Genomic DNA, 25,011 nt, shown 5'->3' with positions numbered 1-25,011 from the left:
GGGTAATAACATTCATTGATGAGCCGAGGGTGTAACAGCCTGTGCAGCCTGAGAACATATCAGCAGATCATGCCATGCCTTTAAAAAGAAAAAACACTAATTTTTCCAAGATCTGTGATTTGTCAGTCATGTTGAGAGCTTCCTGTCGTAAAGGATCCTCCAGCGCTTTCACAGATACTTGTGGGTAATTTCATTAATCGTCGCAAACATATCTGACAACACCATGTTTTTACTCCAAGCTGATTACCTCTGAGCTTTCAGTTACAGAATCTTCACCTATCCAACATCAAGATTGCTTCACAGATAAAACTGAAATCTTTCCAAGTTTTGAAAACATATAAATTTCCCACCAGACACAAAGAACCAGCAGCTGGCAGCAAATGGAGCCACGCCTGGAAAGCAGTTCAGACAGGTAAATCGCGCCACAGGTGCTCATTAAGCAGGAGTTTCACAGAGATTAGAGGCTTTGCTACAGGATTAGCAAAATGTGAAGTGTTATTAATATTTTCTTTTCCACCTTCGAGCGATTTCCCTGTTATAACATATGTCATCGACACGTGAAACTTACCTGTAATTACTACATGGTGTGTGAATATTTCAAAATGTCAAAGCACTGACAGGTCTAACAACTGCTGAAACATCTGCTTTAGAAAAGAAAAATAAACATGAACTGTGGGGCAATAGCCTGAGAAAACTTTCAAACAGGTTTTACAGACTTCAGGCCCTCCAGATTATCCTTGTGATAACTGAGGATTAATGGAAAAACAACACTAAACGACTTTATGAATAACACTTTTATTGCTGCAGTATTATTTTTTAAAGAAACATCACAAACTGAACAAGACTTCTGCAGTTTCATGAAGACACTACGGGCATGGTGACTGTGAGGATCTGGGGGAAAGAAAACAGAAACACATCGTACAGCAGGTTAAAAGACTGAATTTGACTGAGTTGTGTGTGTGTGTATGTTTGCTGCAACGTTAAGCTGTTCTTTGCTGGTGTGGTTCCTGTGGCTGCTGCGTCATTTGAATTCTGAACTGTTACTCGTCATCTCACGTTGTGCAGTCTGCTAATTCACTCATTTTTATACTTATTTCAGATTTATTTTGACTGTTCATCATTTGGCACTTGCAGATTTGGGTCGTACATCACCACCTGCTAGCATCTCCTCCTCTTATTCCAGAAAGCATGTCCAACAAACTGTAACGGATCAACTCGCAACTCGGGTGTTCTCGAGCAGAAAACTCCAAAACATCCGAGTGTTTATCCTGAGTACTCCTACATCAGTAGGGAAAGAAAGCATCCAGCAATGCAACTTTGAGATCAGGATTCACCATGGCAACAGGTAAATGGAGGGCTGACCATGATATTTATCAACCTCGTTTCATTATTTCTGAATTATTAGATAAAAATGATTAATGACATTCACAGCAAACCTTGCTTTAATGCTCCACAGTTTTCTAATCTGATCTAATGTCAGCCTTCACTGATAGATGTTGGCTCTCTAACAGCCACAGCAGGGATGCTTTACTGAGTTTCTGTGATAACCAGAGCTCTGTAGTCGTTTCACGTTTAGCTGAAAAAATGCAGGGCAGCTGCATTTAAAAGAATGTTTTAACACTTCACCTCAATACAGATGTATTGTACTTGGTCCAGCCCAGAGTCGATCATGACCAATTGGCTAATCCACCACCTTTCATTGTTTATACCGTTACAAAAACAACAAATAAACATAAAAAGAAAAAATCACCATCGGCCCACCGGGTGTGCCCGATGGCCAGTCCAGCTGTGCGGTCAGCTGGTGGGTAACAGGCATCTCGGAAAACGTTAGAACACTTATGCAAATATGTGACGTCTTGATAAATCGAGCAGGTATTTGAAGTTTACACAACAACATTCTCGCCTGAAAATACAGTGGCTTGCAAAAGTTTGAACTTTCCCACATTTTGTCACATTACAGCCACAAACATGAATCAGTTTTATTGGAATTCCGCGTGAAAGACCAACACAAAGTGGTGCACACGTGAGAAGTGGAACGAAAATCAGACATGATTCCAAACATGTTTTACAAATAAATAACTGCAAAGTGGGGTGTGCGTAATTATTCAGCCCCCTTTGGTCTGAGTGCAGTCAGTTGCACATAGACGTTGCCTGATGAGTGCTAATGACTAAACAGAGTGCACCTGTGTGTAACCTAATGTCAGTAAAAATACAGCTGCTCTGTGACGGCCTCAGAGGTTGTCTAAGAGAATATTGGGAGCAACGACACCATGAAGTCCAAAGACCACACCAGACAGGTCAGGGATAAAGTTATTGAGACATTTAAAGCAGGCTTAGGCTACACAAAGATTTCCCAAGCCTTGAACATCCCCCGGAGCACTTTTCAAGCAATCATCCAGAAATGGAAGGAGTCTGGCACAACTGCAAACCTACCAAGACAAGGCCGTCCACCTAAACTCACAGGCCGAACAAGGAGAGCGCTGATCAGAAATGCAGCCAAGAGGCCCATGGTGACTCTGGACGAGCTGCAGAGATCTACAGCTCAGGTGGGGGAATCTGTCCATAGGACAACTATTAGTCGTGCACTGCACAAAGTTGGCCTTTATGGAAGAGTGGCAAGAAGAAAGCCATTGTTAACAGAAACCATAAGAAGTCCCGTTTGCAGTTTGCCACAAGCCATGAGCTTCACCTTCCAGCAGGACAACGACCCTGAACATAAAGCCAGGGCAACAATGGAGTGGTTTAAAACAAAACATATCCATGTGTTAGACTGGCCCAGTCAAAGTCCAGATCTAAATCCAATCAAGACTCTGTGGCAAGATCTGAAAACTGCTGTTCACAAACGCTGTCCATCTAATCTGACTGAGCTGGAGCTGTTTCAAAGAAGAATGGGCAAGGATTCAGTCTGTAGATGTGCAAAGCTGGTAGAGACAGACCCTAAAAGACTGGCAGCTGGAACTGCAGCAAAAGCTGGTTCTACAAAGTGTTGACTCAGGGGGCTGAATAATTACGCACACCCCACTTTGCAGTTATTTATTTGTAAAACATGTTTGGAATCATGTCTGATTTTCGTTCCACTTCTCTCGTGTGCACCACTTTGTGTTGGTCTTTCACCTGGAATTCCAATAAAACTGATTCGTGTTTGTGGCTGTAATGTGACAAAATGTGGGAAAGTTCAAGGGGGCCGAATACTTTTGTATGTTAAAAGTTTATTTTGTGATCCAGAAAGAGTAATATTTTAAACTCCGCCACTCTGCGTTCCTCCGCCGCTGCCTCATTTGAGGTTTGGAAGAAATGCATTCTGGGATATTTGCCTGGGTTTGGCTACAGTAGCTAGCAAGCTGATTGGAGACCAAAACAGCCAGTTAGATTTTTTTTGCATCCAAGTCTGTGATTGGTTGGTTTTGTGACACACTTCTAACGGTGTACAGAAAGAGTTGAGCGCACATGAAGCAGAAATGTTGTGAGCGCGAACGACACACTGAGAGCAGGTCCGCAGAGATCTGAGCAAGAGCAAATGCCAACAACTGAGCGAGAGGGGCTGCTATTGTGAGTGTGTGGATACTAGCAAACACTGAAATACATTTCTTGCATGCAGAAATTAATTTGTTCGCTCAAAATCATTTTCTCCTCAACACACAACATTTTTTTTACGTGTGCTCAGAATAGAGGCACTAAAACAACGCCATATTTTCCCATCAGTGTGATCACTTATACATCTAACGATTGATCACTGATCAGTGTGTAGCATATTATAAAGGGGAAACTGACAGTCTCTGTGGACTAGCGCTACCATCTCACACTTCTGTTTAATCATTTGTCTGCTTGATGTTTATTCAGCTGTGTAAAAACTATAACTTTAATCTCAGCCAAACCGATTTACTCAGGAACAAATAAAATACTGAAAAAAGCCAAACAATAACATTTTTAAGTTATCAAAGTGACTTATATATGTTTAACCTGAGTAGCGAAAAGGATGTGCAGGGAGTTCGTTGTTCTCGCCAGTTCTCGTGAGCCTCGAACCCCGGCTAGCTACGAGCTGGTGGGTAACAGACGTGTCCGAAAACGTCGGAGCGCTTTTGCAAATATGTGATGTCTTGATAAACTGAGCAGATATTTGGAGTTTACACAGCAACATTCTCACCTGAAAATATCTTAAAAGTTTATTTTGTGACCGAGAAAGAATAATCAGAGTAATATGAAAATAAATAGCTGCTACCATTGTTGGAAACTGGAACTGGCTGGGCCGCGCTATGAATTCTGGGATAGGTTGGGCCACAAAGGATACACCCGACCAATCCTTCAAATCCAGGGAAATGAAGGCCGCATTTGGAGGAGTCTTCGAATTTGGACACCCTTCATCGCGACACTGTAAAGTAATCGGCCTACAAATGCGACCTCCGAAGGATGCGGCCCCTAAATTTGGACACAACTACGATACCGGACACAGCTTCTTCTTCTTTGGGCTTAACAGCAGCTGGCATCCTTGTACATGCAGTGCTGCCATCTTCTGTTTCAGTCCGTTATTACACTCTTAAATCCTACTACTTATTCCTGCGTCTTTCAGGATCTTGCAAAGCTTCAAACGACGCGTCGACTATTAACTTAGTCGTCGACGATTTTAATAGTCTAGACTATTTGTGGCAGCCCTACTGTGGACATCATCACTGTCTCAGAGTCTCAGAGTTACAAAGATGCAGAGCAGAGATCTTTTTCTGAGACGATATTAAATCTGTGCTGTCTTCTTATAGTTCAAGGACTGAACAACTATTAAAGTGCTCGTGTTAAGGACACAAAGTTACAAATTAACATCTGACTGGGATTTCAGTGACTGTAAAAACATAAACTTTTACAGATCAACTTGCTCTTGAACTGAACCTGCTCACTCTCTTACCCCGGTAAGATGAGTTTACTCTCTTTCCAGAACAGAAAACCAGAGTTTCCCTAATGTGAAGGTTAAACAAACTAACCAACCAGCTTCCTGGAATAAGGCCCACACAGTGTGTTTTTGTCTCAAGTTTCTGAGGCTGACACACTGCTCTTGCACTAAGGAATGTGTTGCAATAGCAATGATATTGCTGTATAACATTTCTATAGCACATTAATATTTAAACTGGTGTTACTGCAGTCGACATGACATGGCACAGCTTGTAGTCTGAAGCTTGCACGTTCTTCTTGTGCCCGTTTGAATTTTCTTCAACTGCTCTGTTTTCTCTCCAGAGTGAAAGGATGTGCATGATGGGTTAAAAGGTTTTACAGAATGACCTCAGAGCACATTTAGTCCTACGCCGCAGTTTCCAGAAACATAGCCACACTTAAAGTGATGCTGACCTCAGCAAGCTTGCTGTTGCTGGTGGCACTGCTTGGTAAGAAGCTCGTGTATAAATCCCAAAAACAACAATGGGCATCGAACACAATCCTGTATGTGACAGGGTCCAAGAACAGGGTGTATATTTTCTGTACCTGTGTGCTGCTGTTGTACTGTGCCACGCTGTTCTCCTGGTCAACCAGGAAGGGGTGGAAGATGTCAAGATGGAAGAGCGAGGGCCGAGCCGTTAACACCAGTCGATCCTCCCCCACATCCAGAACCAGAGAGCGAGACGACCCCTGTGCAGGAGACATCAACATATCGTATCATCGTGTTTAAGAGCAGAGCTGTCGATCTCTACTTTTAAGATGGTTTTGAGCAAGAATAACTAAGAAAGCAACTTTTTAATTTTAGCCAACTGGCACAGACCTCTCCAGCTGTTTGTGGAGGCCATCAGGTACATGTGACTATTGTAAGCTTGGTGTAAATATTTAAACAACAAGATAGGCATATTTTTAACTTTATGCTGGACTTTGTTAAATGGAGAGTGGTTTCCACACTGAAGTGTAAGTTAACCACTCAGGTTGTTTCTTGTTTCTGATATATTCAAAGACAAATATATCAGTGTGTTTTGGACAGACGTACTGCTCCTCCTCTATGTTTTCTCTAGGCTGGGGTAAAGGCTCAAGGTAAACGCAAACCCTAACACTTACCGTATTTTCACGACCATAAGGCGCACTTAAAAGTCTTAGATTTTCTTCAAAAAGTGCGGCGCGCCCTATAGCGCGGTGCGCCCTATGTGTTGTAAGGAGGACGTAGTAGAGAACACCATGAGAACGTTAAAGGGTGAAGTGTGGGCGTTGATCGTATATACCGGGACAATCGCACATACCTGTATAAAAGAACAGGTATGTGCATTATGCAAGACATCGTTGTTTTAACAACCCTGAAAATGGCAAAGAGACACGCTTATGAAGCACAGTTTAAACTGAAGGCCATCAGCTACGCGGAGGAACATGGAAATCGAGCAGCGGCGAGAGAATTTAAGATTAACGAATCGATGGTTCGCAAATGGAGGAAGCTGGAAAACAAGCTCCGGCAGGTCAAGAAAACGCAGCTGAGTTGGCTCGAGTTGGAGGAAAGACTCGAGCGGTGGATCATCGAGCAAAGAGCGAGCGGGAGAAGCGTTTCGACGGTCACCATTCGGCTAAAAGCAGTTTCACTAGCTGAAGAGATGAACATTGAACATTTCCAAGGAGGTCCGTCTTGGTGCTTTCGTTTTATGAAACGGTGCCATTTTTCCATCCGGACCAGGACTACGGTAGCGCAGCAACTTCCAGCGGATTATAAGGAAAAGCTGGCCATCTTCCGCTCCTACTGCAGCAAACACATCGGCGACAAAAACATCCAGCCCAGCCACATCACTAACATGGACGAGGTCCCGCTCACTTTTGACATCCCGGTGAGTCACACTGTGGAGAAGAAGGGGACCAGCACGGTAGCAATAACCACAACGGGGTATGAAAAGTCTTCTTTCACTGTTGTGCTTGGCTGCCATGCTAATGGACAGAAACTGCCGCCTATGGTGATTTTTAAGAGAAAGACTTTGCCTAAAGAGAAGTTTCCAGCAGGAATCATCATTAAGGCAAATGAAAAGGGCTGGATGGATGAGGAAATGATGAAAGAGTGGCTGAGGGAGGTGTATGTAAGGAGACCAGGTGGTTTTTTCCACGCATCACCATCGCTGTTGATCTGTGACTCTATGCGTGCCCATCTCACAGCCGATGTGAAAAAACTAGTGAAACAAATGAACTGTGAGCTTGCTGTCATTCCGGGAGGCCTGACAAAGGAACTCCAACCGCTGGACATCGGTGTGAACCGCCCGTTCAAAGTAAGGCTGCGAGCGGCCTGGGAGCGATGGATGACCGGTGGAGACCACAGTTTCACTAAGAGTGGAAGGCAGCGCCGGGCGAGTTACGCCACAATTTGCCAATGGATTGTAGATGCTTGGGCTAACATGTCTGCTGGCACTGTTGTTCGAGCTTTCGCAAAAGCCGGCATCGTTTCCGAGGAGCCGCACGGCACGGAAAGTGACTCTGACAGTGAAGAAAGTGAACCTGGCATGTTTGATGGAGATTTAGCGCAGCTGTTCAATTCAGACACAGAGGATGAGGACTTCCATGGGTTTGATTGATGATAAAAACGTGAGTACCAAACTTTGTTTTGCTCCTGCTTTATTTTTAAATACGCACACTTGTATGCTTGTGTGTTGTTGATGATGACGATTACTGGCAATAGAAATGTGAGTAAGGTACCGAACTCAGGTTTGCTCCCGCTTTATTTTTAAATACGCATACGGTACTTTTATGCGCCCTATGATCCAGTGCGCCTTATGTGTGTGTTAAATACAGTAATGGCACACATAACTGAGACTGCGCCTTTTAGCACAGTGCGTCTTATGGTCGTGAAAATACGGTAGATATATACACACACCAGTGCCTTGCTAAGACACCTCAGCTCTGTGACAGCAACAACAAAAAATGACCTTCAAAACATTTTTAATCTCATCTCATTTTCCCTAACAGCAAAGTAAAGCTAAAATAAACCAGCCTGTATTTGAGGATGACGTCTACCCTGAAAGAAACAGGTAGGCAGAGAGGACTGAAATAAATGTGTGGTTAATTATGTGTGTTTGTTTAATATCTCACCACTCCGGGAAGCTTTATCTCTGCAATCAGATACTCTGGTTCACCAGCAGGAGGCTCAACAATCATCGTGAACTCTGGTCTGCGCAAACTGAGGAAAGGGTTGACATTTCAGATCACGTTGCTTTTCGTGGAAAATGAGACAAACAGGACAATGAACAAAGGTTCACCTCTTAGTGGTTGCGGGTGACTTCTCCCTGCGGGATGAAAGAAAGCCAAAGAAATTTCAACATGTGTTGCAAATTATACTGAAACCGCAATTCCTGCAAATGATAAACTACAGCAGTGATGCAAATTGGCCTGCATCTTTATTGAGTAAGCCGAGTGCAATGATGTGTGTCAGTGTGTTTTCTGTTGAGCACAGTGGGGGTACATACGGAGGCTGCAGCTCTTCAATGACCGGCCTGCTCTTTGTGCGGATATTCTGCTCACTGACAGAACCCAAAAACTTTCTGTTTTTCAGGACCTTCCACTCTGCAAAAACACACACAACAAGTAGGGCTGGGTATCGTCACTGATTTCTAGAATCGATTCGATTCACAAGGTCCTGATTCGATTCCAATCGTGGAAATTTTGCCTTGAACAGTCAGAAATATTATAATTCTTATCATTTATCAGTACATTTCCATATTTTTATATCTATAAAAAAAAAGCTGACACTTCTGAGACTTTATCAAAGGTGTGAGCATCACAGCAGAGGCCTTTGTGTCAAAGTAACTGAGGATAAAACACAGAAAAACGTGAAGGAGATTTTCCTGGCCTGGGATTTTATAGTAGATGACCTTAAAAATATTCTGCAGTAGATCAAAAACAGAAGAAAACCATGAATCAGCATGTGAACATTACCTGATGCTGCTGAAGTGAAGCAGAGCAAAGTTACAGAGGTTTTATTAGAGACACAGTTAAGCATTTTGCAACTTTGCATAATTTTAAAAAGTTTAAATCTATTTAGTAGCCGATTAAACAGCAGAAATGAGGCTTTCTTGTCAGAAGTAAAAAACACAGCGGCCGACAGCGCTGTGAACAACGGTAGACTGGTGGGTGATAAGCAAGCGAATAATGCAGAAAACAGATTTTTAGATGGGAAACTGTTCATGAGAGAGAGAGAGAGCTGTGCATGAAATGTGATTTTTATCGTGGTGGAAGCAAAACAGCAAAAGTCAGAGTGAATTCATGACGATGTTTGTGTGAAGCGAAATGTGAAGTTTAGTTTGGATCTTCTTTTGCTGCTGGTTCAGTCAATATTGTTTGGAGAGATAAAACCTGCAGCTTCAGAATCAAATGCAAAAAGGACGTAAACACACAGCATGGACCCCCCGAAACATCAACATCAGTGCGCCGGCGGCTTTCAGCCCGACCGTGTCCGTGTTCGTGTCGTCAGGTGAGAAAGGCGACATCTCACTGATTCTGATGCGTCGGCGGTCCGCGCTTTGTGTTTATGTCTTTGTGCAGAATCTGCTTACATGCTCTGGTTTGCTGTTTTAGCTGTTTAGTGGTTGTTGAAATTTTGTGAGGTTTAACCTGAGATTCTGGCGTTTCGGGCAAAATAAATTTATATTTAAAAATCGATTCAGGATTTTAATGAATCTGATAATATGGCGTTATTCAAGCTAGACTCGATTTTAATTGGAAACGCGATCATCGAAACCCACCCCTAACAACAAGCGCGGGGTACGTCCAGAATAGAGCTGGGCGATATGAGATTTTTTCATATCACGATATGTTTTTTTCATTTCAGGCAATAACGATATCTATTACGATATAAGCCAAATAACTATATTTGTAAGATTTAAATGTGCCGTTGCTCACAAGTAAAATGTGAAATAATCAGCAGCTTGTTTTTATTTAAATATTTATTTCCCATAATAAGTTCAACAGGGTAGATGTACTTAAGGAACATGAGACTTTTTCAGATAAATAAAGGCAAATATTGCAAACTACACAAAAGGCAGCCGCTAAAGCGTTTAAGTTTCAAAATAGAACAAACGAAACAGACTAAATTGTCAATTCCACTTAGAAACAAAATATTAATTCTAAAAATAAATCTTAGTTTGTTTTACAGAAGAACAGACAAAACTGACTAACTTTTGTCAATATCAAATAAACTGAGCACTAAAAGGAAATTCTCAATCTCTCCTTGTTGTATAGCTGAGCTTTTTCAAACAGTTTTAACAGTTACTTTAGTCTGACAAAAGCCGAATGACGAATTAGCGCTTCCAGTCAGAGACTGAGGCCACGTCCACACGTACACGGGTATTTTTGAAAACGGAGATTTTCCGTTTTCGTTTTAAAAAATAATCCTGTCCACACATAAAGGGAGAAATGAAGGAAAACGCTGCTATGAACATGCCAAAGCAGCAGGTGGCGCTAGATTCCTAACCGTGCAGAAATGTTGGCCAATCAGAAGTCTAGAAGCCTCGGTGGGAAAAAGTAAACAAAGCTGGGGCATAGAAGCAGAACCGAGTCGTATGTGTGGACGGACAGTAACTGTGTGTATATGTAAGCATTTAAACACTGCAGAGAGTAGAATTAACAGTAACAGTATTGTAGAAATTCATTTCACCGAAACAATAACGTGGCGCACAGTGTGACGCATGCACCAGTTTATTGTATTTCCAGACTTGCTTTCGGCACAATTTACAGTGCACGCTACTCTGTTTTTTGTCAGACTTGAAATAGCCGAAATACCTTCACACTACGGAACTTCTATGGCTCTTCCGTTTGACAATCTCTCCGGCGTTGGAACCATCATCTGTTTTCTCTTCGGTCACGCTCGGTTGATTTTTCTAGTCGGCACACTCATTTCCTCCATTACGCGCTGGCTGCTTCCCAAACAAACACACGTGCGGCTTGGCACTTGTGCTGTACGTAACAAGTCACGCGACGTGACGCTGCGGCTGTGATTGGTTCGGCTCTGCGCTGCTTAATTTGGATTGGCTGACCTTTTTTTTTTTTTTTTTTTTAAGAGGACAAGAGCGGCGAGATCTATCGCGATAGCTTAATTTCTCTATCGAGTAAAAGTTATATCGCGATACATATCGTTATCGTTCTATCGCCCAGCTCTAGTCCAGAACAAGAATTATTAACACAGACACACACAGACACACTAACCTCTACTCAGCTCCAGATTGTATTTGTTTTCTAAACCCTCTACAGACACGAGGATAACAAACTGCTGGAATAAGGGATCCTTCTGCAAGACAAAAATCATACAACACTTTTTATGCAGAGTTTATAAATTAAGAAAGTTAATGAAGGTCAGTGCAATGAGGAGTCAAAGGAATATAAAATAAAAAATTCCTTTTTGATTGCAAAAGGAAAACAACCACATGCACATGAACACACCTGACACTTCTGGAAGAAGTCCTGGTTAATGACAACGTCATAAGCTGTGCAACCCTGAGAGCCTGAAACAGACAAAGAAACATTAAAAATACTTTCACCACAACACAGGAAGCTGAAACGCTTCCATCCTGTCGGCAAATTGAATTAGGAAAGACGATGAATACAGACTGATGTTGTGTAGACCTTAGACCAGTCAGTCACAACATTAAAATACACAACTGAGAGATGAGGTAAACAACACGTACCGTACATTGTTACAGTGTTACAATGTTATCGTTATTCAGAAACACTGTTTCATTAACCTTTAAATTAACCATTGGCCTTCATTCATTCTGGTCGGTGTGTGTACACCATCGTATATACACCATCGTATATACACCATCGTATATACACCAGGCTCAGTGCTCACTTGCCAAAGAATCGCAGACTTCTTAGTTATTGTTCTTGGTGATTTTAACAGAGGAAGCCTCATTCAGGAACTCCCCAAATAAAGACAATTTTAATAAATCCAGGCAGTGGACTAAAATGTAACTTATGATCCTGCAAATGTGCCCATCCGTGCTGGAACATAGAAGTGACCAACAGCTCAGGTTAAGCAGTTTGAGGCAAGACTGACATGTGCAGAGGAGGGCTATTGGATATACTGGGCAAAGAGGAAGACTACATAGTAGTCAGACTGAGCAATAATGCATTTGTTGCATTTCTCATGGGTTCTAATGGGGGCCTTTCTTAAAATGACTGGTCCCAGTAACAAAGGCGCTTGTCGACTCAGAAATCGAGAGAAAACCAACAACACACCCAGCAGAACATTATGTTATTTACACGGGTGCACATAAGTGGTCCGCATGTGCGCATTCGCTGTCAAAATAAAAGACACACCAGATAAGAAGTTGCAACGCGCGTTTGCGTCCATATAAAAAGCACTGTTTTTGTCCTAGAGTGGGATTTTCACGGCACATTCTGCACCACATCTCTGTGCGTTCATCATTTGTTTGAAGCCAGCTCACCTCCTGCAACCACTTTTCCGAGAATACGTGCTTCTTTTGTGGTCCGGACTCCTTCTGACATTTCTTTGGAGGTAGAGGAACACCAAAGTAATTGCTTAAAGGAGCTTCTTCGACATCTTTAAGAGTTCTAAACAAATGTCTGTCCTCCTCCTGAAAATCTTATGTATGCAAACACGCGTTGCAACTTCTTATCTTGTGCGCGTTTTTTTTTTTGACAGCGAATGCGCACCTGCGGACCACTTATGTGCAGCCCTGGTTATATAGCTCGTCATATTGCAGCCACAGAAATTCTTTTGTCCATGAAACCATAAAGCTGCACTTTCTTTTTGCCTTATAGCCTGATTTGGGCGACCGTGGCTCAGGGGGTTGGGAATCGCATCTGTAACCGGAAGGTCGCCGGTTCGATCCCTGGGCTCTCTGTCCTGGTCGTTGTGTCCTTGGGCAAGACACTTTACCCTACTTGCCTACTGGTGTTGGCCAGAGGGGCCGATGGCGTGATATGGCAGCCTCGCTTCTGTCAGTCTGCCCCAGGGCAGCTGTGGCTAAAACTGTAGCTGCCTCCACCAGTGTATGAATGTGAGAGTGAATGAATAGTGGCATTGTAAAGCACTTTGGGTGCCTTGAAAAGCGCTATATAAATCCAATCCATTATTATTATTATTATTATTATTATTATTATTTGTCATAACTTTTCCGTTTCGTGGTAAGCTTTTCTTTGGCTGTCACTTCTTCACCCTGACCTGTCTTATTTGGCTCAGCAGAACTAAAATATATATCCTGCTGCTTTTACACACGCACTCACATAAGCTCAGCGATTCTCTGCGCAATCAACCTCTCACATGTTTAAGCTGCGGGAGATTTCACTTGTCATGTTTGCATAGTAAGCTAATGATTAATAAGACGATGTCAGAGGAATTGGTGCACAAATTATCATCACTCACAGATCAGTGCTGTCGCTCTCTATACACAGTTCGCACGATTGCAAAGTGAAAGCAAAAAAACAAGCGCAAATTCAAACGCGACTTCAATATGTCACATACAGTGGGGCAAAAAAGTATTTAGTCAGCCACCGATTGTGCAAGTTCCCCCACTTAAAATGATGACAGAGGTCAGTAATTTGCACCAGAGGTACACTTCAACTGTGAGAGACAGAATGTGAAAAAAAATCCATGAATCCACATGGTAGGATTTGTAAAGAATTTATTCGTAAATCAGGGTGGAAAATAAGTATTTGGTCACCTCAAACAAGGAAAATCTCTGGCTCTCACAGACCTGTAACGTCTTCTGTAAGAAGCTTTTCTGTCCCCCACTCGTTACCTGTATGAATGGCACCTGTTTGAACTCATCATCTGTATAAAAGACACCTGTCCACAGCCTCAAACAGTCAGACTCCAAACTCCAAGACCAAAGAGCTTTCGAAGGACACCAGGAAAAGTATTGTAGACCTGCACCAGACTGGGAAGAGTGAATCTACAATAGGCAAGCAGCTTGGTGTGAAAAAATCAACTGTGGGAGCAATCATCAGAAAATGGAAGACATACAAGACCACTGATAATCTCCCTCCATCTGGGGCTCCACGCAAGATCTCATCCCGTGGGGTCAAAATGATCATGAGAACGGTGAGCAAAGATCCCAGAACCACACGGGGGGACCTGGTGAATGACCTGCAGAGAGCTGGGACCAAAGTAACAAAGGTCACCATCAGTAACACACTACAACGGCAGGGAATCAAATCCCGCAGTGCCAGACGTGTTCCGCTGCTGAAGCCAGTGCATGTCCAGGCCCGTCTGAAGTTTGCCAGAGAGCACATGGATGATACAGCAGAGGATTGGGAGAATGTCATGTGGTCAGATGAAACCAAAGTAGAACTTTTTGGTATAAACTCAACTCGTCGTGTTTGGAGGAAGAAGAATACTGAGTTGCATCCCAAGAACACCATACCTACTGTGAAGCATGGGGGTGGAAACATCATGCTATGGGGCTGTTTTTCTGCCAAGGGGACAGGACGACTGATCCGTGTTAAGGACAGAATGAATGGGGCCATGTATCGTGAGATTTTGAGCCAAAACCTCCTTCCATCAGTGAGAACTTTGAAGATGAAACGAGGCTGGGTCTTCCAACATGACAATGATCCAAAACACACCGCCCGGGCAACAAAGGAGTGGCTCCGTAAGAAGCATTTGAAAGTCCTGGAGTGGCCTAGCCAGTCTCCAGACCTCAACCCCATAGAAAATCTGTGGCGGGAGTTGAAAGTCCGTGTTGCTCGGCGACAGCCCCAAAACATCACTGCTCTCGAGAAGATCTGCATTGAGGAATGGGCCGAAATACCAGCTACTGTGTGTGCAAACCTGGTAAAGACCTATAGTAAACGTTTGACCTCTGTTATTGCCAACAAAGGTTATGTTACAAAGTATTGAGTTGTATTTTTGTTATTGACCAAATACTTATTTTCCACCCTGATTTACGAATAAATTCTTTACAAATCCTACCATGTGGATTCATGGATTTTTTTTCACATTCTGTCTCTCACAGTTGAAGTGTACCTCTGGTGCAAATTACTGACCTCTGTCATCATTTTAGGTGGGGGAACTTGCACAATCGGTGGCTGACTAAATACTTTTTTGCCCCACTGTATTGACAGTGGCTCACCGATGCCAATGACATAATTACCCAGCTACATTTCTGAAAGAATGCAAAAGCATTGACATACAAAATCACATGTTTGGCGGTTACGTACTATTGTCTATTTCTGTGTGTGGCTCGCCAAGACTCATGGGAACTCGAAAGCCGCTAGGATCGTCTGATTGGAGCAGCTCCACAAGCTTCTCTCTGGAGAGTTCTGGAGGAGGCGGGACTGAGTTCGACTGACAGACGTTTATAAATACCTTCTCCTTGTTTGACTCTGAGAAAGTCTTCACACACATGCCTGACACGTGGGACAGGAAAGGCAAAGGGAAAAACACACAAAAAGAAATTTTTGTATTAATGAGCAAACTTAGAGTATTGTTCTAAAATGTAAAGATTATATATACTATCTATCTGTGACATAGCTCACCAGGCTCCGGTCGGATTACTTTGGAGTCTGGACTTTCACTGTTGATCTGTCCAAGGGTCTAAACAAATATTACACATATTATTTATTGTTTGGCAAACTCACAGCAAAGAAAAAAAACACCTGTAACATCAAATGTCATCTGTGATTCTCACAGTTTTTGTGCATGGAGATTTTTCAATAACATTTTCTGTACAAATTTATTTTCCCAAGATCGAACAGAGGACAATATAAACAATGCAAGTTTTCTGAGTGCACTTTAAATGTCACAGGCCAGCTCTGTTTATGGGTAGGCTTCCGTTCACATGTCTATCTTAAAGTTTACATGAACGTCGCAATATTCAGCACAGTTATGACTTTTGATTTTAGCTGCAGATGGTTCTACATGACGTGTAGTCATCATCTGGAATGCATATATGCCAACAATGTCTGTGCTTTCTACTCGAGCAGTGATGAGCTCTTCTGTTTATTTAGAAAAAGAAACACCTGCTTTATTTGGAGAAGAAAATACAGAGGAAACCCAGATGTCCCAGTTTTCCCACTGGGACTTGAATGCACCGTACATTTTCTGGATCTGCGGAAGGCTGGAGGGTGATATCTCTCAAAACCCCATGTGGGCCTGCAAAGTGACTTGTGCATATCATGCGATTGGTCCATGTGCATTTAAGTTATTGTAAGTGAGCGAGGTATGTTACTAGCTGTGTCCCAATTCAGGGGCCGCACACTTCGTAGGACCCGGGCTTCGTGGTCTATATGGGCCGGGTACTCCGAAGAGCGAGGAGGGCGGAAGTGCGAGGCTTGTGAAATGGGACGATCTAGCCTCTGTCGTGCTGCTCAGGTTGCCTAGCAACCATGAAAATAACCGCTAGAAAGGTTTCATAAGCATTGTTTGACAGAAATGAAGGAAAAAAATGTTTTTGTTCATTTGTTTTTTTATGAATGTTCCTTGATGTCACTCATGAGACTAGTGTATTACACTTTGGTAATGTAAATATAATATGGCCAATATTATATTTATTATTATATTAATTATGATTTATCACAGCAGTGAGCTTGAACTCTGTTTCAAATACTGAGCTTCAGTAAAGATTCAAGTTGATTCAAGACTGAATTCACAGAAGATGAAACTATCAGAATGAATATGAAGGATGAACAAAATCTGGAAATAGATGAAAAACACATACCACAACCAAGAGTGAGCACCAAGGGGGGAGAGAACTATCAGCATATTATTGGTCTTTATTGGCAGGCACAAGCATAAATACCTGGGACGCCATTGGCCCATTTATCTAGGTTATATTATAGACTTGACAAAGATTGCCCACTGAAGTCTAAATCACAGGAAACAATGAAAAAGAGAGAGAAGACATCCAGGGAGGAGAGAGCTGTATGCAGCATGTAAGAACTGATGAAGGCAGGAATCTTTCAATGTTTATACAGTTTCCTATTTTTCTATCAAAATATTAAGAAACACGGGGTTGCTCAAGACTTCTGTACAGGACCCTATATTTACTGTTCAAGAAACCCACCGTTTAACATGAGTGCTTTAAGTTTAATAAATATAACTTTAATCTTAGTAGCAAAAACACAATTGTGATTAGGATTTTTGACATAGTCAGTCAGTCCTACTATGAAAACAGAGTTTTAGGGACAGATGAGACCAACATTCTCAACAAAAAAAACGATGAGATCAAAATTTTTTTGTTGACAATGAAAAAAAGAAAACACATTCCACGTTTATCTCATATATGAGTCATAATAGTGAGCTCATAATGGTGCAGCTGCATTATCATTGTGAAACAAAGAGCTGTGAATGATAGCAGCATATCACAAGAAAATAACAGAACATCTGTTTGTAAACAACAGAGTTTGACTGATGCAGCAAGACAACACATCTCAGCCTGTAACGCATCTTTGACGAGAGGCTGATGGGAAAAAAATTAAAATGAGTCTTTCAGGGCTGACTAGCAGTTACTGCAAATGCTTCCATTGCATTTCACCAACACATATGAAACAAATTTTCCTCCATGACCAAATGTAACATTTTGTCAGATTTTTGTTTCTCATGTAGCACGACTAAGTCAGAGGGCCAGCTTTACCTCAAAACAATTCACCTTTGTTCCTTTATTGTGTTTTACTATTTAACACCCTGTGGGGATTTCTGTCTCCAGCTAGGATCGAACTGCTGACCACTTGCCAAGTACAGTGGAACCCCGACTTACGAATATCCTGTTTAGTGAAAAATTCAAGTTACGAAGGCACTTAACGGCAATATTTCTGCCCGTGTTACGGCAAAATGCCTGCATAACGAAATCCGCTGGCTCTGATTGGCTGAGCCCAGAAATGCCCACAATGCGTTCCGAATCATGTGCCAACCCCCTTGGCTTTGGTACTTGCACTTCGTTCCACTTGAACGACATATTGTTGTTGAAGTTAGCAATTAGCCTGTAGCCTATCGTTCACTCAAAAGGTGCGATGGGTGCTTCGAGTTACGAAAATTTTTGACTTACGAAAGACCCTCGGGAACGAATTAATTTCATAAGTGGGGGTTCCACTGTAAATGCGTTACCATGTGATCACAGTTAACATAAAAGCAAACTTACCTGTAACAGTAGTTGCTGATACAACTCTTCCTGTTGCTGTAAGTCCAGCTCAGAGTTAAGAAGCGACGAGTCCGTCATCATTCAGCAACTCCTACAATCATATAAGAAATCAATTGTTTAATTGACTCATTTCTAATAATAACAATGTTACTAAATTTGCTCATGCTTGCAGCTATTCTCATAAACTTTACAAAACACTGACAACCAAAACAACCAGTTTCAAGAGGCAGATTTACAGGCAGAAGCGTAAAGCTGTGGTCAGAAATTTATGCACACTCATCATCTTCATCATCAGTGGACATTCAGCCGCATGAAGGTCTGGTAATTTGGGCTTTTTAATCCTTAATTGTTTTTTCCAGGGTGGAATGATTGTGCAGTATACATCTTTAATAAGATAAAATGGATGTGTAATGTAAAATGTGAATACAACCTCAAATATCTACATATCCCCACTAATACTTGGTTCATTCCGGTTCCAAAAAAGTCATCTCCCTCCTGCTTTAATGACTACCGTCCTGTTGCACTTACTCCCATCCTGATGAAGTGCTTCGAACGACTAGTCATGCAGCACATCAAGACTGTCCTGCCCCCCTCCCTGGACCCCTTCCAGTTTGCGTATCGGCCCAATCGCTCAACCGATGATGCCATCTCCACTGCACTCCACTCAGCACTCACACACCTGGACAAAAAAGACTCATATGTTCGAATGCTGTTCATAGACTTCAGTTCAGCATTCAACACCATAATCCCCCAACAGCTCACTCAAAAACTGGTCCAGCTGGGGCTCAACACCTCACTGTGCAACTGGCTGTTGGATTTCCTCACCGGAAGACCTCAAGCAGTACGGGTCGGCAGTAATACATCCAGCACCATCATTTTAAACACGGGGGCCCCGCAGGGATGTGTGCTGAGCCCCCTCCTCTTCACTCTGCTGACCCATGACTGCACTCCATCATACAGCTCCAACCTCTTCATCAAGTTTGCGGACGACACAACGGTGGTGGGTCTCATTAGCAACAGGGATGAGACCGACTACAGAAGTGAGGTGAGACGCCTGGCCACGTGGTGTGCTGACAACAATCTCTCTCTGAATGTGGAGAAGACGAAGGAGATTGTTGTGGACTTCAGGAGAATGCACACCCAACATGCTCCTCTGACCATTGACGGAGCGTCTGTGGAGAGAGTGAGCAGCACCAAGTTCTTGGGTGTGCACATCACAGAGGATCTCTCCTGGACGTACAACACCACAGCACTGGCCAAGAAATCACAGCAGCGTCTCTTCTTTCTCCGCAAACTAAGAAGAGCAGGAGCTCCAGCCCCCATCATGCACACTTTCTACAGAGGCACCATCGAGAGCATCCTGTCGAGCTGCATCACTGTGTGGTTTGGAGCCTGCAATGCGTCCTGCCATAGAACCCTCCAACGCATAGTGAGAGCTGCAGAGAGGATCATTGGTGTCTCTCTCCCCTCCCTCCAGGACATTTACAGCACCCGTCTCACTAAAAAAGCCCTTTGCATAGCGGCTGATCCCACGCACCCAATGCAAAGCTTCTTCAAGCTGCTGCCGTCGGGGAGGAGACTGCGGAGTCTCCAGGCCAGGACCAGCAGACTGAAGGACAGCTTCATCCATCAGGCTGTCAGGAAGCTAAACTCCCTCCCGATTCTGCCCCCCTCTCCCCTCTTCTCCACCACGGTCTCACTGAACTCTGTCACACACACACACACACTCACTCTCTGACGCACTCACTGGCCTGCTCCAGTCACTTTGTGGAGCATTGGACTGCTTAAGCATTGGACCTCATAAGCCTTTGTTGTTACACTATCTCTTACCGTACACTACTAAATCCCCATTTGCACTATATTGCCTATTTTGCACCACTATGCCTTCTTACTTGAATATTGTATATTGTATATTGCATAGCTTTTTTTTGTTATACGTAAAATTGTATTGTATTTATTTAAATTTATTTAAATTTTTACTTTTTAATTATTTTATTTGCATTTTTCTAATCACTAGGGTTTGAGAGTAACGCAATTTCTATTCTGTGTATGTCCTGTACATGTGGCAGAATTGACAAATAAAGTTGACTTGACTTGACTTGACTTGACTTCAGTGTCTCTTAGCAAGTTGCTCCTCAACCAGACGCTTTTGATAGCCATCAGCAAAGTGCTGCACAATCACGTCACCAAAGCGTGTTAAAACGTTTAATAATGCACAAAATACTAGTTTCCGCCATTGCTACCTCTGAATAGCAATAGCAGGTGCATCTCCTTTCAGTAGATGTTGACCTCTGACCTTGAGGTCAAGATTATCGAGGTTCAAACTAGTCTGAGATTTTTAGTAGATGCATCTATGGTGTCATTTTGAAAGTCATGGCATTCACAAACTACTCCATCAGCCTTTTAGAGCTCAAGGATGAAAAAACATTGTACTAATCGGTGCATGCTCCTGCATGGAGCTACTGCATTCAAAGATAATGATTGTATGAGTTTTTCTCCCACTGTAGCCAAAGCGCTTGCTCATAGGGGTTTGTATGACTGTTAAGTTTTTCTCATGTATGTATTATTGTAGGGCCTACCTTACAAAATAAAGAGCCTTGAGGCAACTGTTCTCATAATTTGGAGCTGTATAAATAAATACATAAATAAAATTGAATAAAAAAAAATAATTTCACTTATGGATCAGTTCATGGGCATAATTATGTGTCATGTGCAAGGTATAAAATTTCATGCAGAAAAGTGTATGGTAGTGTCCTACCTGTGTACCACAGATCACACATTAAGAACAACACAGGTAGCAGATCTACACCAGAGAAACACAAGCACTGAATTCACAGAAGATGAAACTATCAGAATGAACGTGAAGGATAAAAAAAGAAACAAATATGAAAAAAAGATACCACAACCAAGAGTGAGCACCAAAGAGCAAAAGAATTATCAGCATTTTATTGGTCTTTATTGGCTGGCATCACGTATAAAACATCAGGTCATGACCACACGGCCATTAACGCATAATGCACCACAGACAAGCATAAATACCAAGGATGCCACTGGCCATTTATATAAGTTACATTATAGGCTTGACAAAGATTGCCCACTGAAGTCTAAATCAGGCCTGGGCGAAAGAGAGCAGGCATCAATCCCACAGGAAACAAAGAAAAAGAGAGAGAAGACATCCAGGAAGTGGAGAGCTGCACGCAGCATGTAAGAACTGATGAAGACGGCCAGAGAGATGATGTCATGTTATTACACTCAGTCTGACAGCTGATCACTTTTGCTCAGTTAGAGTTGAATGTGGTAAAAGCTACAAGACAAAGGTGCTTGTGCACATGGACGCGTGCATGACCAATGAAGTCTCCTATTTAAACAAGTAGCGCTACACCTCTGATCTGACCCATACACAGTGCTGTGAAAAAGTATTTGGCTTAGCTTTTTGCATATGTCACACCTAAAGGTTTTAGATCATCATAGTAATTTTAAATATTATACAGATTAACAGAGTAAACACTAAAATCAGTTTTTAAATGATAATTTTTATTTATTAAGGTCAAAAAGCTATTCATACCTCCCTGGCCCTGTGTGAAAAAGCATTGCATGATGTTATTCAAGATTCAAGAGCTTTGTTCTCAATACAGTAACATACACAGTGTACAGTGTACCGGAATTCTGTTTCCGGTACACTGGAAACACAGCCCCCCATGGTGCATTTACAAGTATATATCATGCCAATATGTTCAATTCAATTCAATTTTATTTGGATATAGCAAAATCTTTGAAGAATGTCTCCAGAATTTTACCAGTTTATACCAAATAAAACATCAGATGAGCATCAGAGAATTAAAGTGAACACAATAATAATATTAGTAGCAAAACTGACACTATTAGGTGTACAGCCAAACTGGCGAATATGAACTCTTTCATGTTCCCAAAGCGCAACATAAAACTACTGGCTAGATCGTAACTACTTGTTTATGCACATGTTTGTCCATGTTGCTACCCGTATAAACACGTTAGCTTAGCCTTAGTTTACTAGCTTACCAGCCGAAAACCTCTCCTTTTAGCTTTCCGTTTCCTGTCATTTTCACTTCTGTTATGCAATTTATTATGTTTACAAGGTGCGTAAATAGATGTCTGTTTACCTTGTTTCTCGTGCCCGTAATCGCTATTAGATGTCGCGCAGTTGTTAGACGTCACAGCGTTCCAATGGCAACTTCCGAACCAGAAATTTCAGAATAAAATCATCCATAAACTGAACTGACCGAAAACGACTTCCTACAAATGGGCTGAAGCGATTCATTTGTAAACATAGCCTTGCTGCTACTGTGTAAATTGAGAAATTTCTTAGGTAGAGAGGTCGAAATTCAGCCATTCATCATAAATATTTGCTGTATTATTTTCACTGTTCCAGCACAAAATATATGGCAAACTAATCGTATGCACTCACCAGCCACTATATTTGCTTTATGTGAGTGAAGTTGCCCCCCCACCTTCTTCAAATCTAACAAAAGTGGTATCAAACGTTTGTGCCACGTTTGTGCTACGTTTGTGCTTCAAAGATTTTCGTTTGTGCCGCTTTCATTTTAAAGATATTAATAAAAATTTCTAGAGGTCATCAGAGGTCAAACCAGCCCCCCCATGTTAATTAAATCAAACAAAACTGGTGTCAATCAACTGTGCTACGTTTGTGCTGGTTTGTGCTAAAATTGTCGTTTGTGCTGCTTCTGTTTTAAAGATATTAATGGTCAAAAGATCGACCACCCACATCACCCAAATCAAACAAAATTGATGTCAAACGTTTGTGCTGCAAAAATTTTTGTTTGTGCTGCTATCATTTTAAAAATATTAATAAATTAATGTCTTAATGCCGGCTTAATCATCCAGATAAGTAAATCCCAAAAGGTTGATTCTGCAGATCCAGTTTGTGAATGATGGTGTTGAAAGCTGAACTGAAGTTCATGAACGGCATTCTAACGTATGAGTCTATAGTGTCCAGATGTGTGAGGGCTGAGTGAAGGGCAGTTGAAATTGCATCATCGGTTGAGCGTTTTGACCGGTATGCGAACTCAAATGGATCCAGGTTGGGGAAAAGAGATTATTTGATTTGATGCGTTACAAGCACTTCATAATGCTTGACTCCCTCAAGGTGGTGTCGGAGAGGCGGATGCTGTCCAAGATAAAGACAATGTTGGATAACACCTCCCACCCACTCCATGACATGCTGGTCAGTCACAGGAGCTCATTCAGTGAGAGACTGAGATTACCGAAAAGCACCACTGAACGACACAGGAAATCATTCCTGCCTGTGGCTCCCTGTACAACGCATCCACTTAACACATTGTTTGCTGCTACAACTACACATGTTTCTTTTCCAGCTATTTATTTATGAGTGACTTATGTATATATATATCTATGTATGTATTGTACTATTCTTAGTTAGCGTATTGTCTGTCTTGTTAATGTTGGTTTATAATGGAGCACTGTAACAAAAAAATAATTTCCCCCAGGGATCAATAAAGTATTCTGATTCTAATAATGATTATTATCATTATTATTATTATTATTCATAAGGATTAATTGTTGTGTGTATGAGGGTACAGTTGTCCATTTGTTTGTTTTGTCTGTTGTGTGTGTGTAGGTGGTTGTGGGTGTGTGTATGTTCAGTCCATGAGTTTAATGTTGGTCAGATGTCAGGAGTTCAGGAGTCTGACAGCTGTGGGGAAGAAGCTGTTCCGGTACCTTGTGGTACAGGATTTGTAGTGTGCTAGGACCAGCTGCTCTAAGCACTTTGTAATGATGGTGGTGAGGGCTACTGGGCAGTAGTCGTTTAGGCTTGATGGGTTGGAGTTTTTGGGCATGGGGACGATGGAGGTGGATTTGAAGCAGGCCGGTACCACAGCGTGGGCCAAGGACAGATTGAATATGTCTGTCAGCACTCCTGCAAGCTCCCCAGAACACGCTCTGAGAACACGCCCGGGGATGCCATCAGGACCTGCAGCCTTGTGGACATTAATCCTGCTCAGCACTGCTCCTACATCGGTGGGGGAGAGAGTCAGTGGTTGGTGGTCTGGCGTCACTTCTGCTTTGGTTGTAGTTGTTGGATTCCCTCGCTCAAAATGAGCATAAAAGTTGTTGAGCTTGTTGAGGAAGGAGGATGCGGGGGAGGGTTTGGTGGTCCTGTAGTCTGTGATGGTCTGGAGTCCTTGCCACATGCGTCGGGGGTTGGAGTTGGAGAAGTGTTCTTCTACCTTCTTTTTGTAATGGTGTTTGGCTTTTTTCATACCCCTCTTTAGCTTAGGCTGTACAGTAGGCGTGTGCATCTCCTGACCTGAAGGCGGTGTTGCGGGCCTTCAGGAGGAGAATGTGGCGTTAATGTGATCCGTAAAGGTTTCAAACTTTCCAGGCCTCAAACCACATGTGTGTTCTTCCAAGTAGTAAATCTATAAAAGTAAGGCCTTTATGAAAACACTGAATACATATTCAGGGTTTAAAATGTTCAATCGTGGTTTTGGTCGTGGCTATTATAAAGGCTTTATGGCTTTTCCTATAATACCTGGTGGGCCGGTCACTAGTCAAAATGCCTGGGCTGATTTTTTGTCCCAAACCAGCCCTGACTGATGCGCCAGCCTCCGGCTCACGCCAAGCCGCACACTGTCTACCCTTACAATAATCACACGGTTGCTGTAACAGTAAAGCTGCAGCTCTCCTGCTGCCAGCGTTACCCATCAACACAAAAACAACAACAGCACAGACAGCGCACAGGTTTTAAGCCGGCGAGACCTGATTGCAGACCACGACCTGCCACAATAATAAAGCATTTTTTAAATTTAATTATCAATAAATGATTTCTCCTAATTATGTACTGGATTTTAACTATTTAATAATAAAAAAGGAAACATCACAAAAAACACTTAAGGTCATTGAAACTAATAGCGATTTAGCAATTCAATCACGCATCCACCTTATACGATAGGGCGAGCGTGGCTCAAGAGTT

The 25,011-nt window shown here is 42.3% G+C and overlaps 1 protein-coding gene across 2 annotated transcripts; it reads right to left on the bottom strand.

Annotated features, from left to right (window-relative positions):
- Positions 1–692: 692 nt before the first annotated feature.
- On the bottom strand, positions 693–22,311 carry LOC147331771 (PIH1 domain-containing protein 1-like). Of its 2 annotated transcripts, none has more exons than XM_086287987.1 (11): positions 22,059–22,170; positions 18,021–18,111; positions 15,421–15,478; positions 15,103–15,291; positions 11,359–11,420; positions 11,125–11,206; positions 8,391–8,487; positions 8,184–8,210; positions 8,017–8,104; positions 5,464–5,607; positions 693–891 (listed from the first exon to the last, which is right to left on the bottom strand). In XM_086287987.1, exons 2-11 carry the CDS (start codon positions 18,099–18,101, stop codon positions 856–858), a joined length of 864 nt encoding a protein of 287 aa, XP_086144113.1. In that variant the 5' UTR covers positions 18,102–18,111; positions 22,059–22,170; the 3' UTR covers positions 693–855. The 2 variants fall into 2 exon arrangements, with proteins under 2 accessions (XP_086144113.1, XP_086144112.1); XM_086287986.1 differs by having other exon boundaries at positions 698–891; positions 22,160–22,311.
- Between the last annotated feature and the right edge of the window lie 2,700 nt (positions 22,312–25,011).

This window comes from Aulonocara sp. 'chitande type north' Nkhata Bay, linkage group LG4 (genome assembly GCF_057382095.1).
Source record: "Aulonocara sp. 'chitande type north' Nkhata Bay isolate Kocher_YH1m ecotype deep benthic linkage group LG4, A_spYH_male_GT1.1, whole genome shotgun sequence".
Classification (NCBI taxonomy): domain Eukaryota; kingdom Metazoa; phylum Chordata; class Actinopteri; order Cichliformes; family Cichlidae; genus Aulonocara; species Aulonocara sp. 'chitande type north' Nkhata Bay.
This window is presented reverse-complemented; position numbering and strand designations above follow the sequence as displayed.

Coding starts and splice junctions, on each gene's coding strand:
- LOC147331771 (XM_086287986.1), bottom strand. CDS start 18,101: ATGATGACGGACTCGTCGCTTCTTAACTCTGAGCTGGACTTACAGCAA. Junction 15,479..18,020: donor ATCAGCAACTACTGTTACAG/GTAAGTTTGCTT, acceptor ATATTTGTTTAG/ACCCTTGGACAGATCAACAG. Junction 11,207..11,358: donor ACTTCTTCCAGAAGTGTCAG/GTGTGTTCATGT, acceptor TTTGTCTTGCAG/AAGGATCCCTTATTCCAGCA.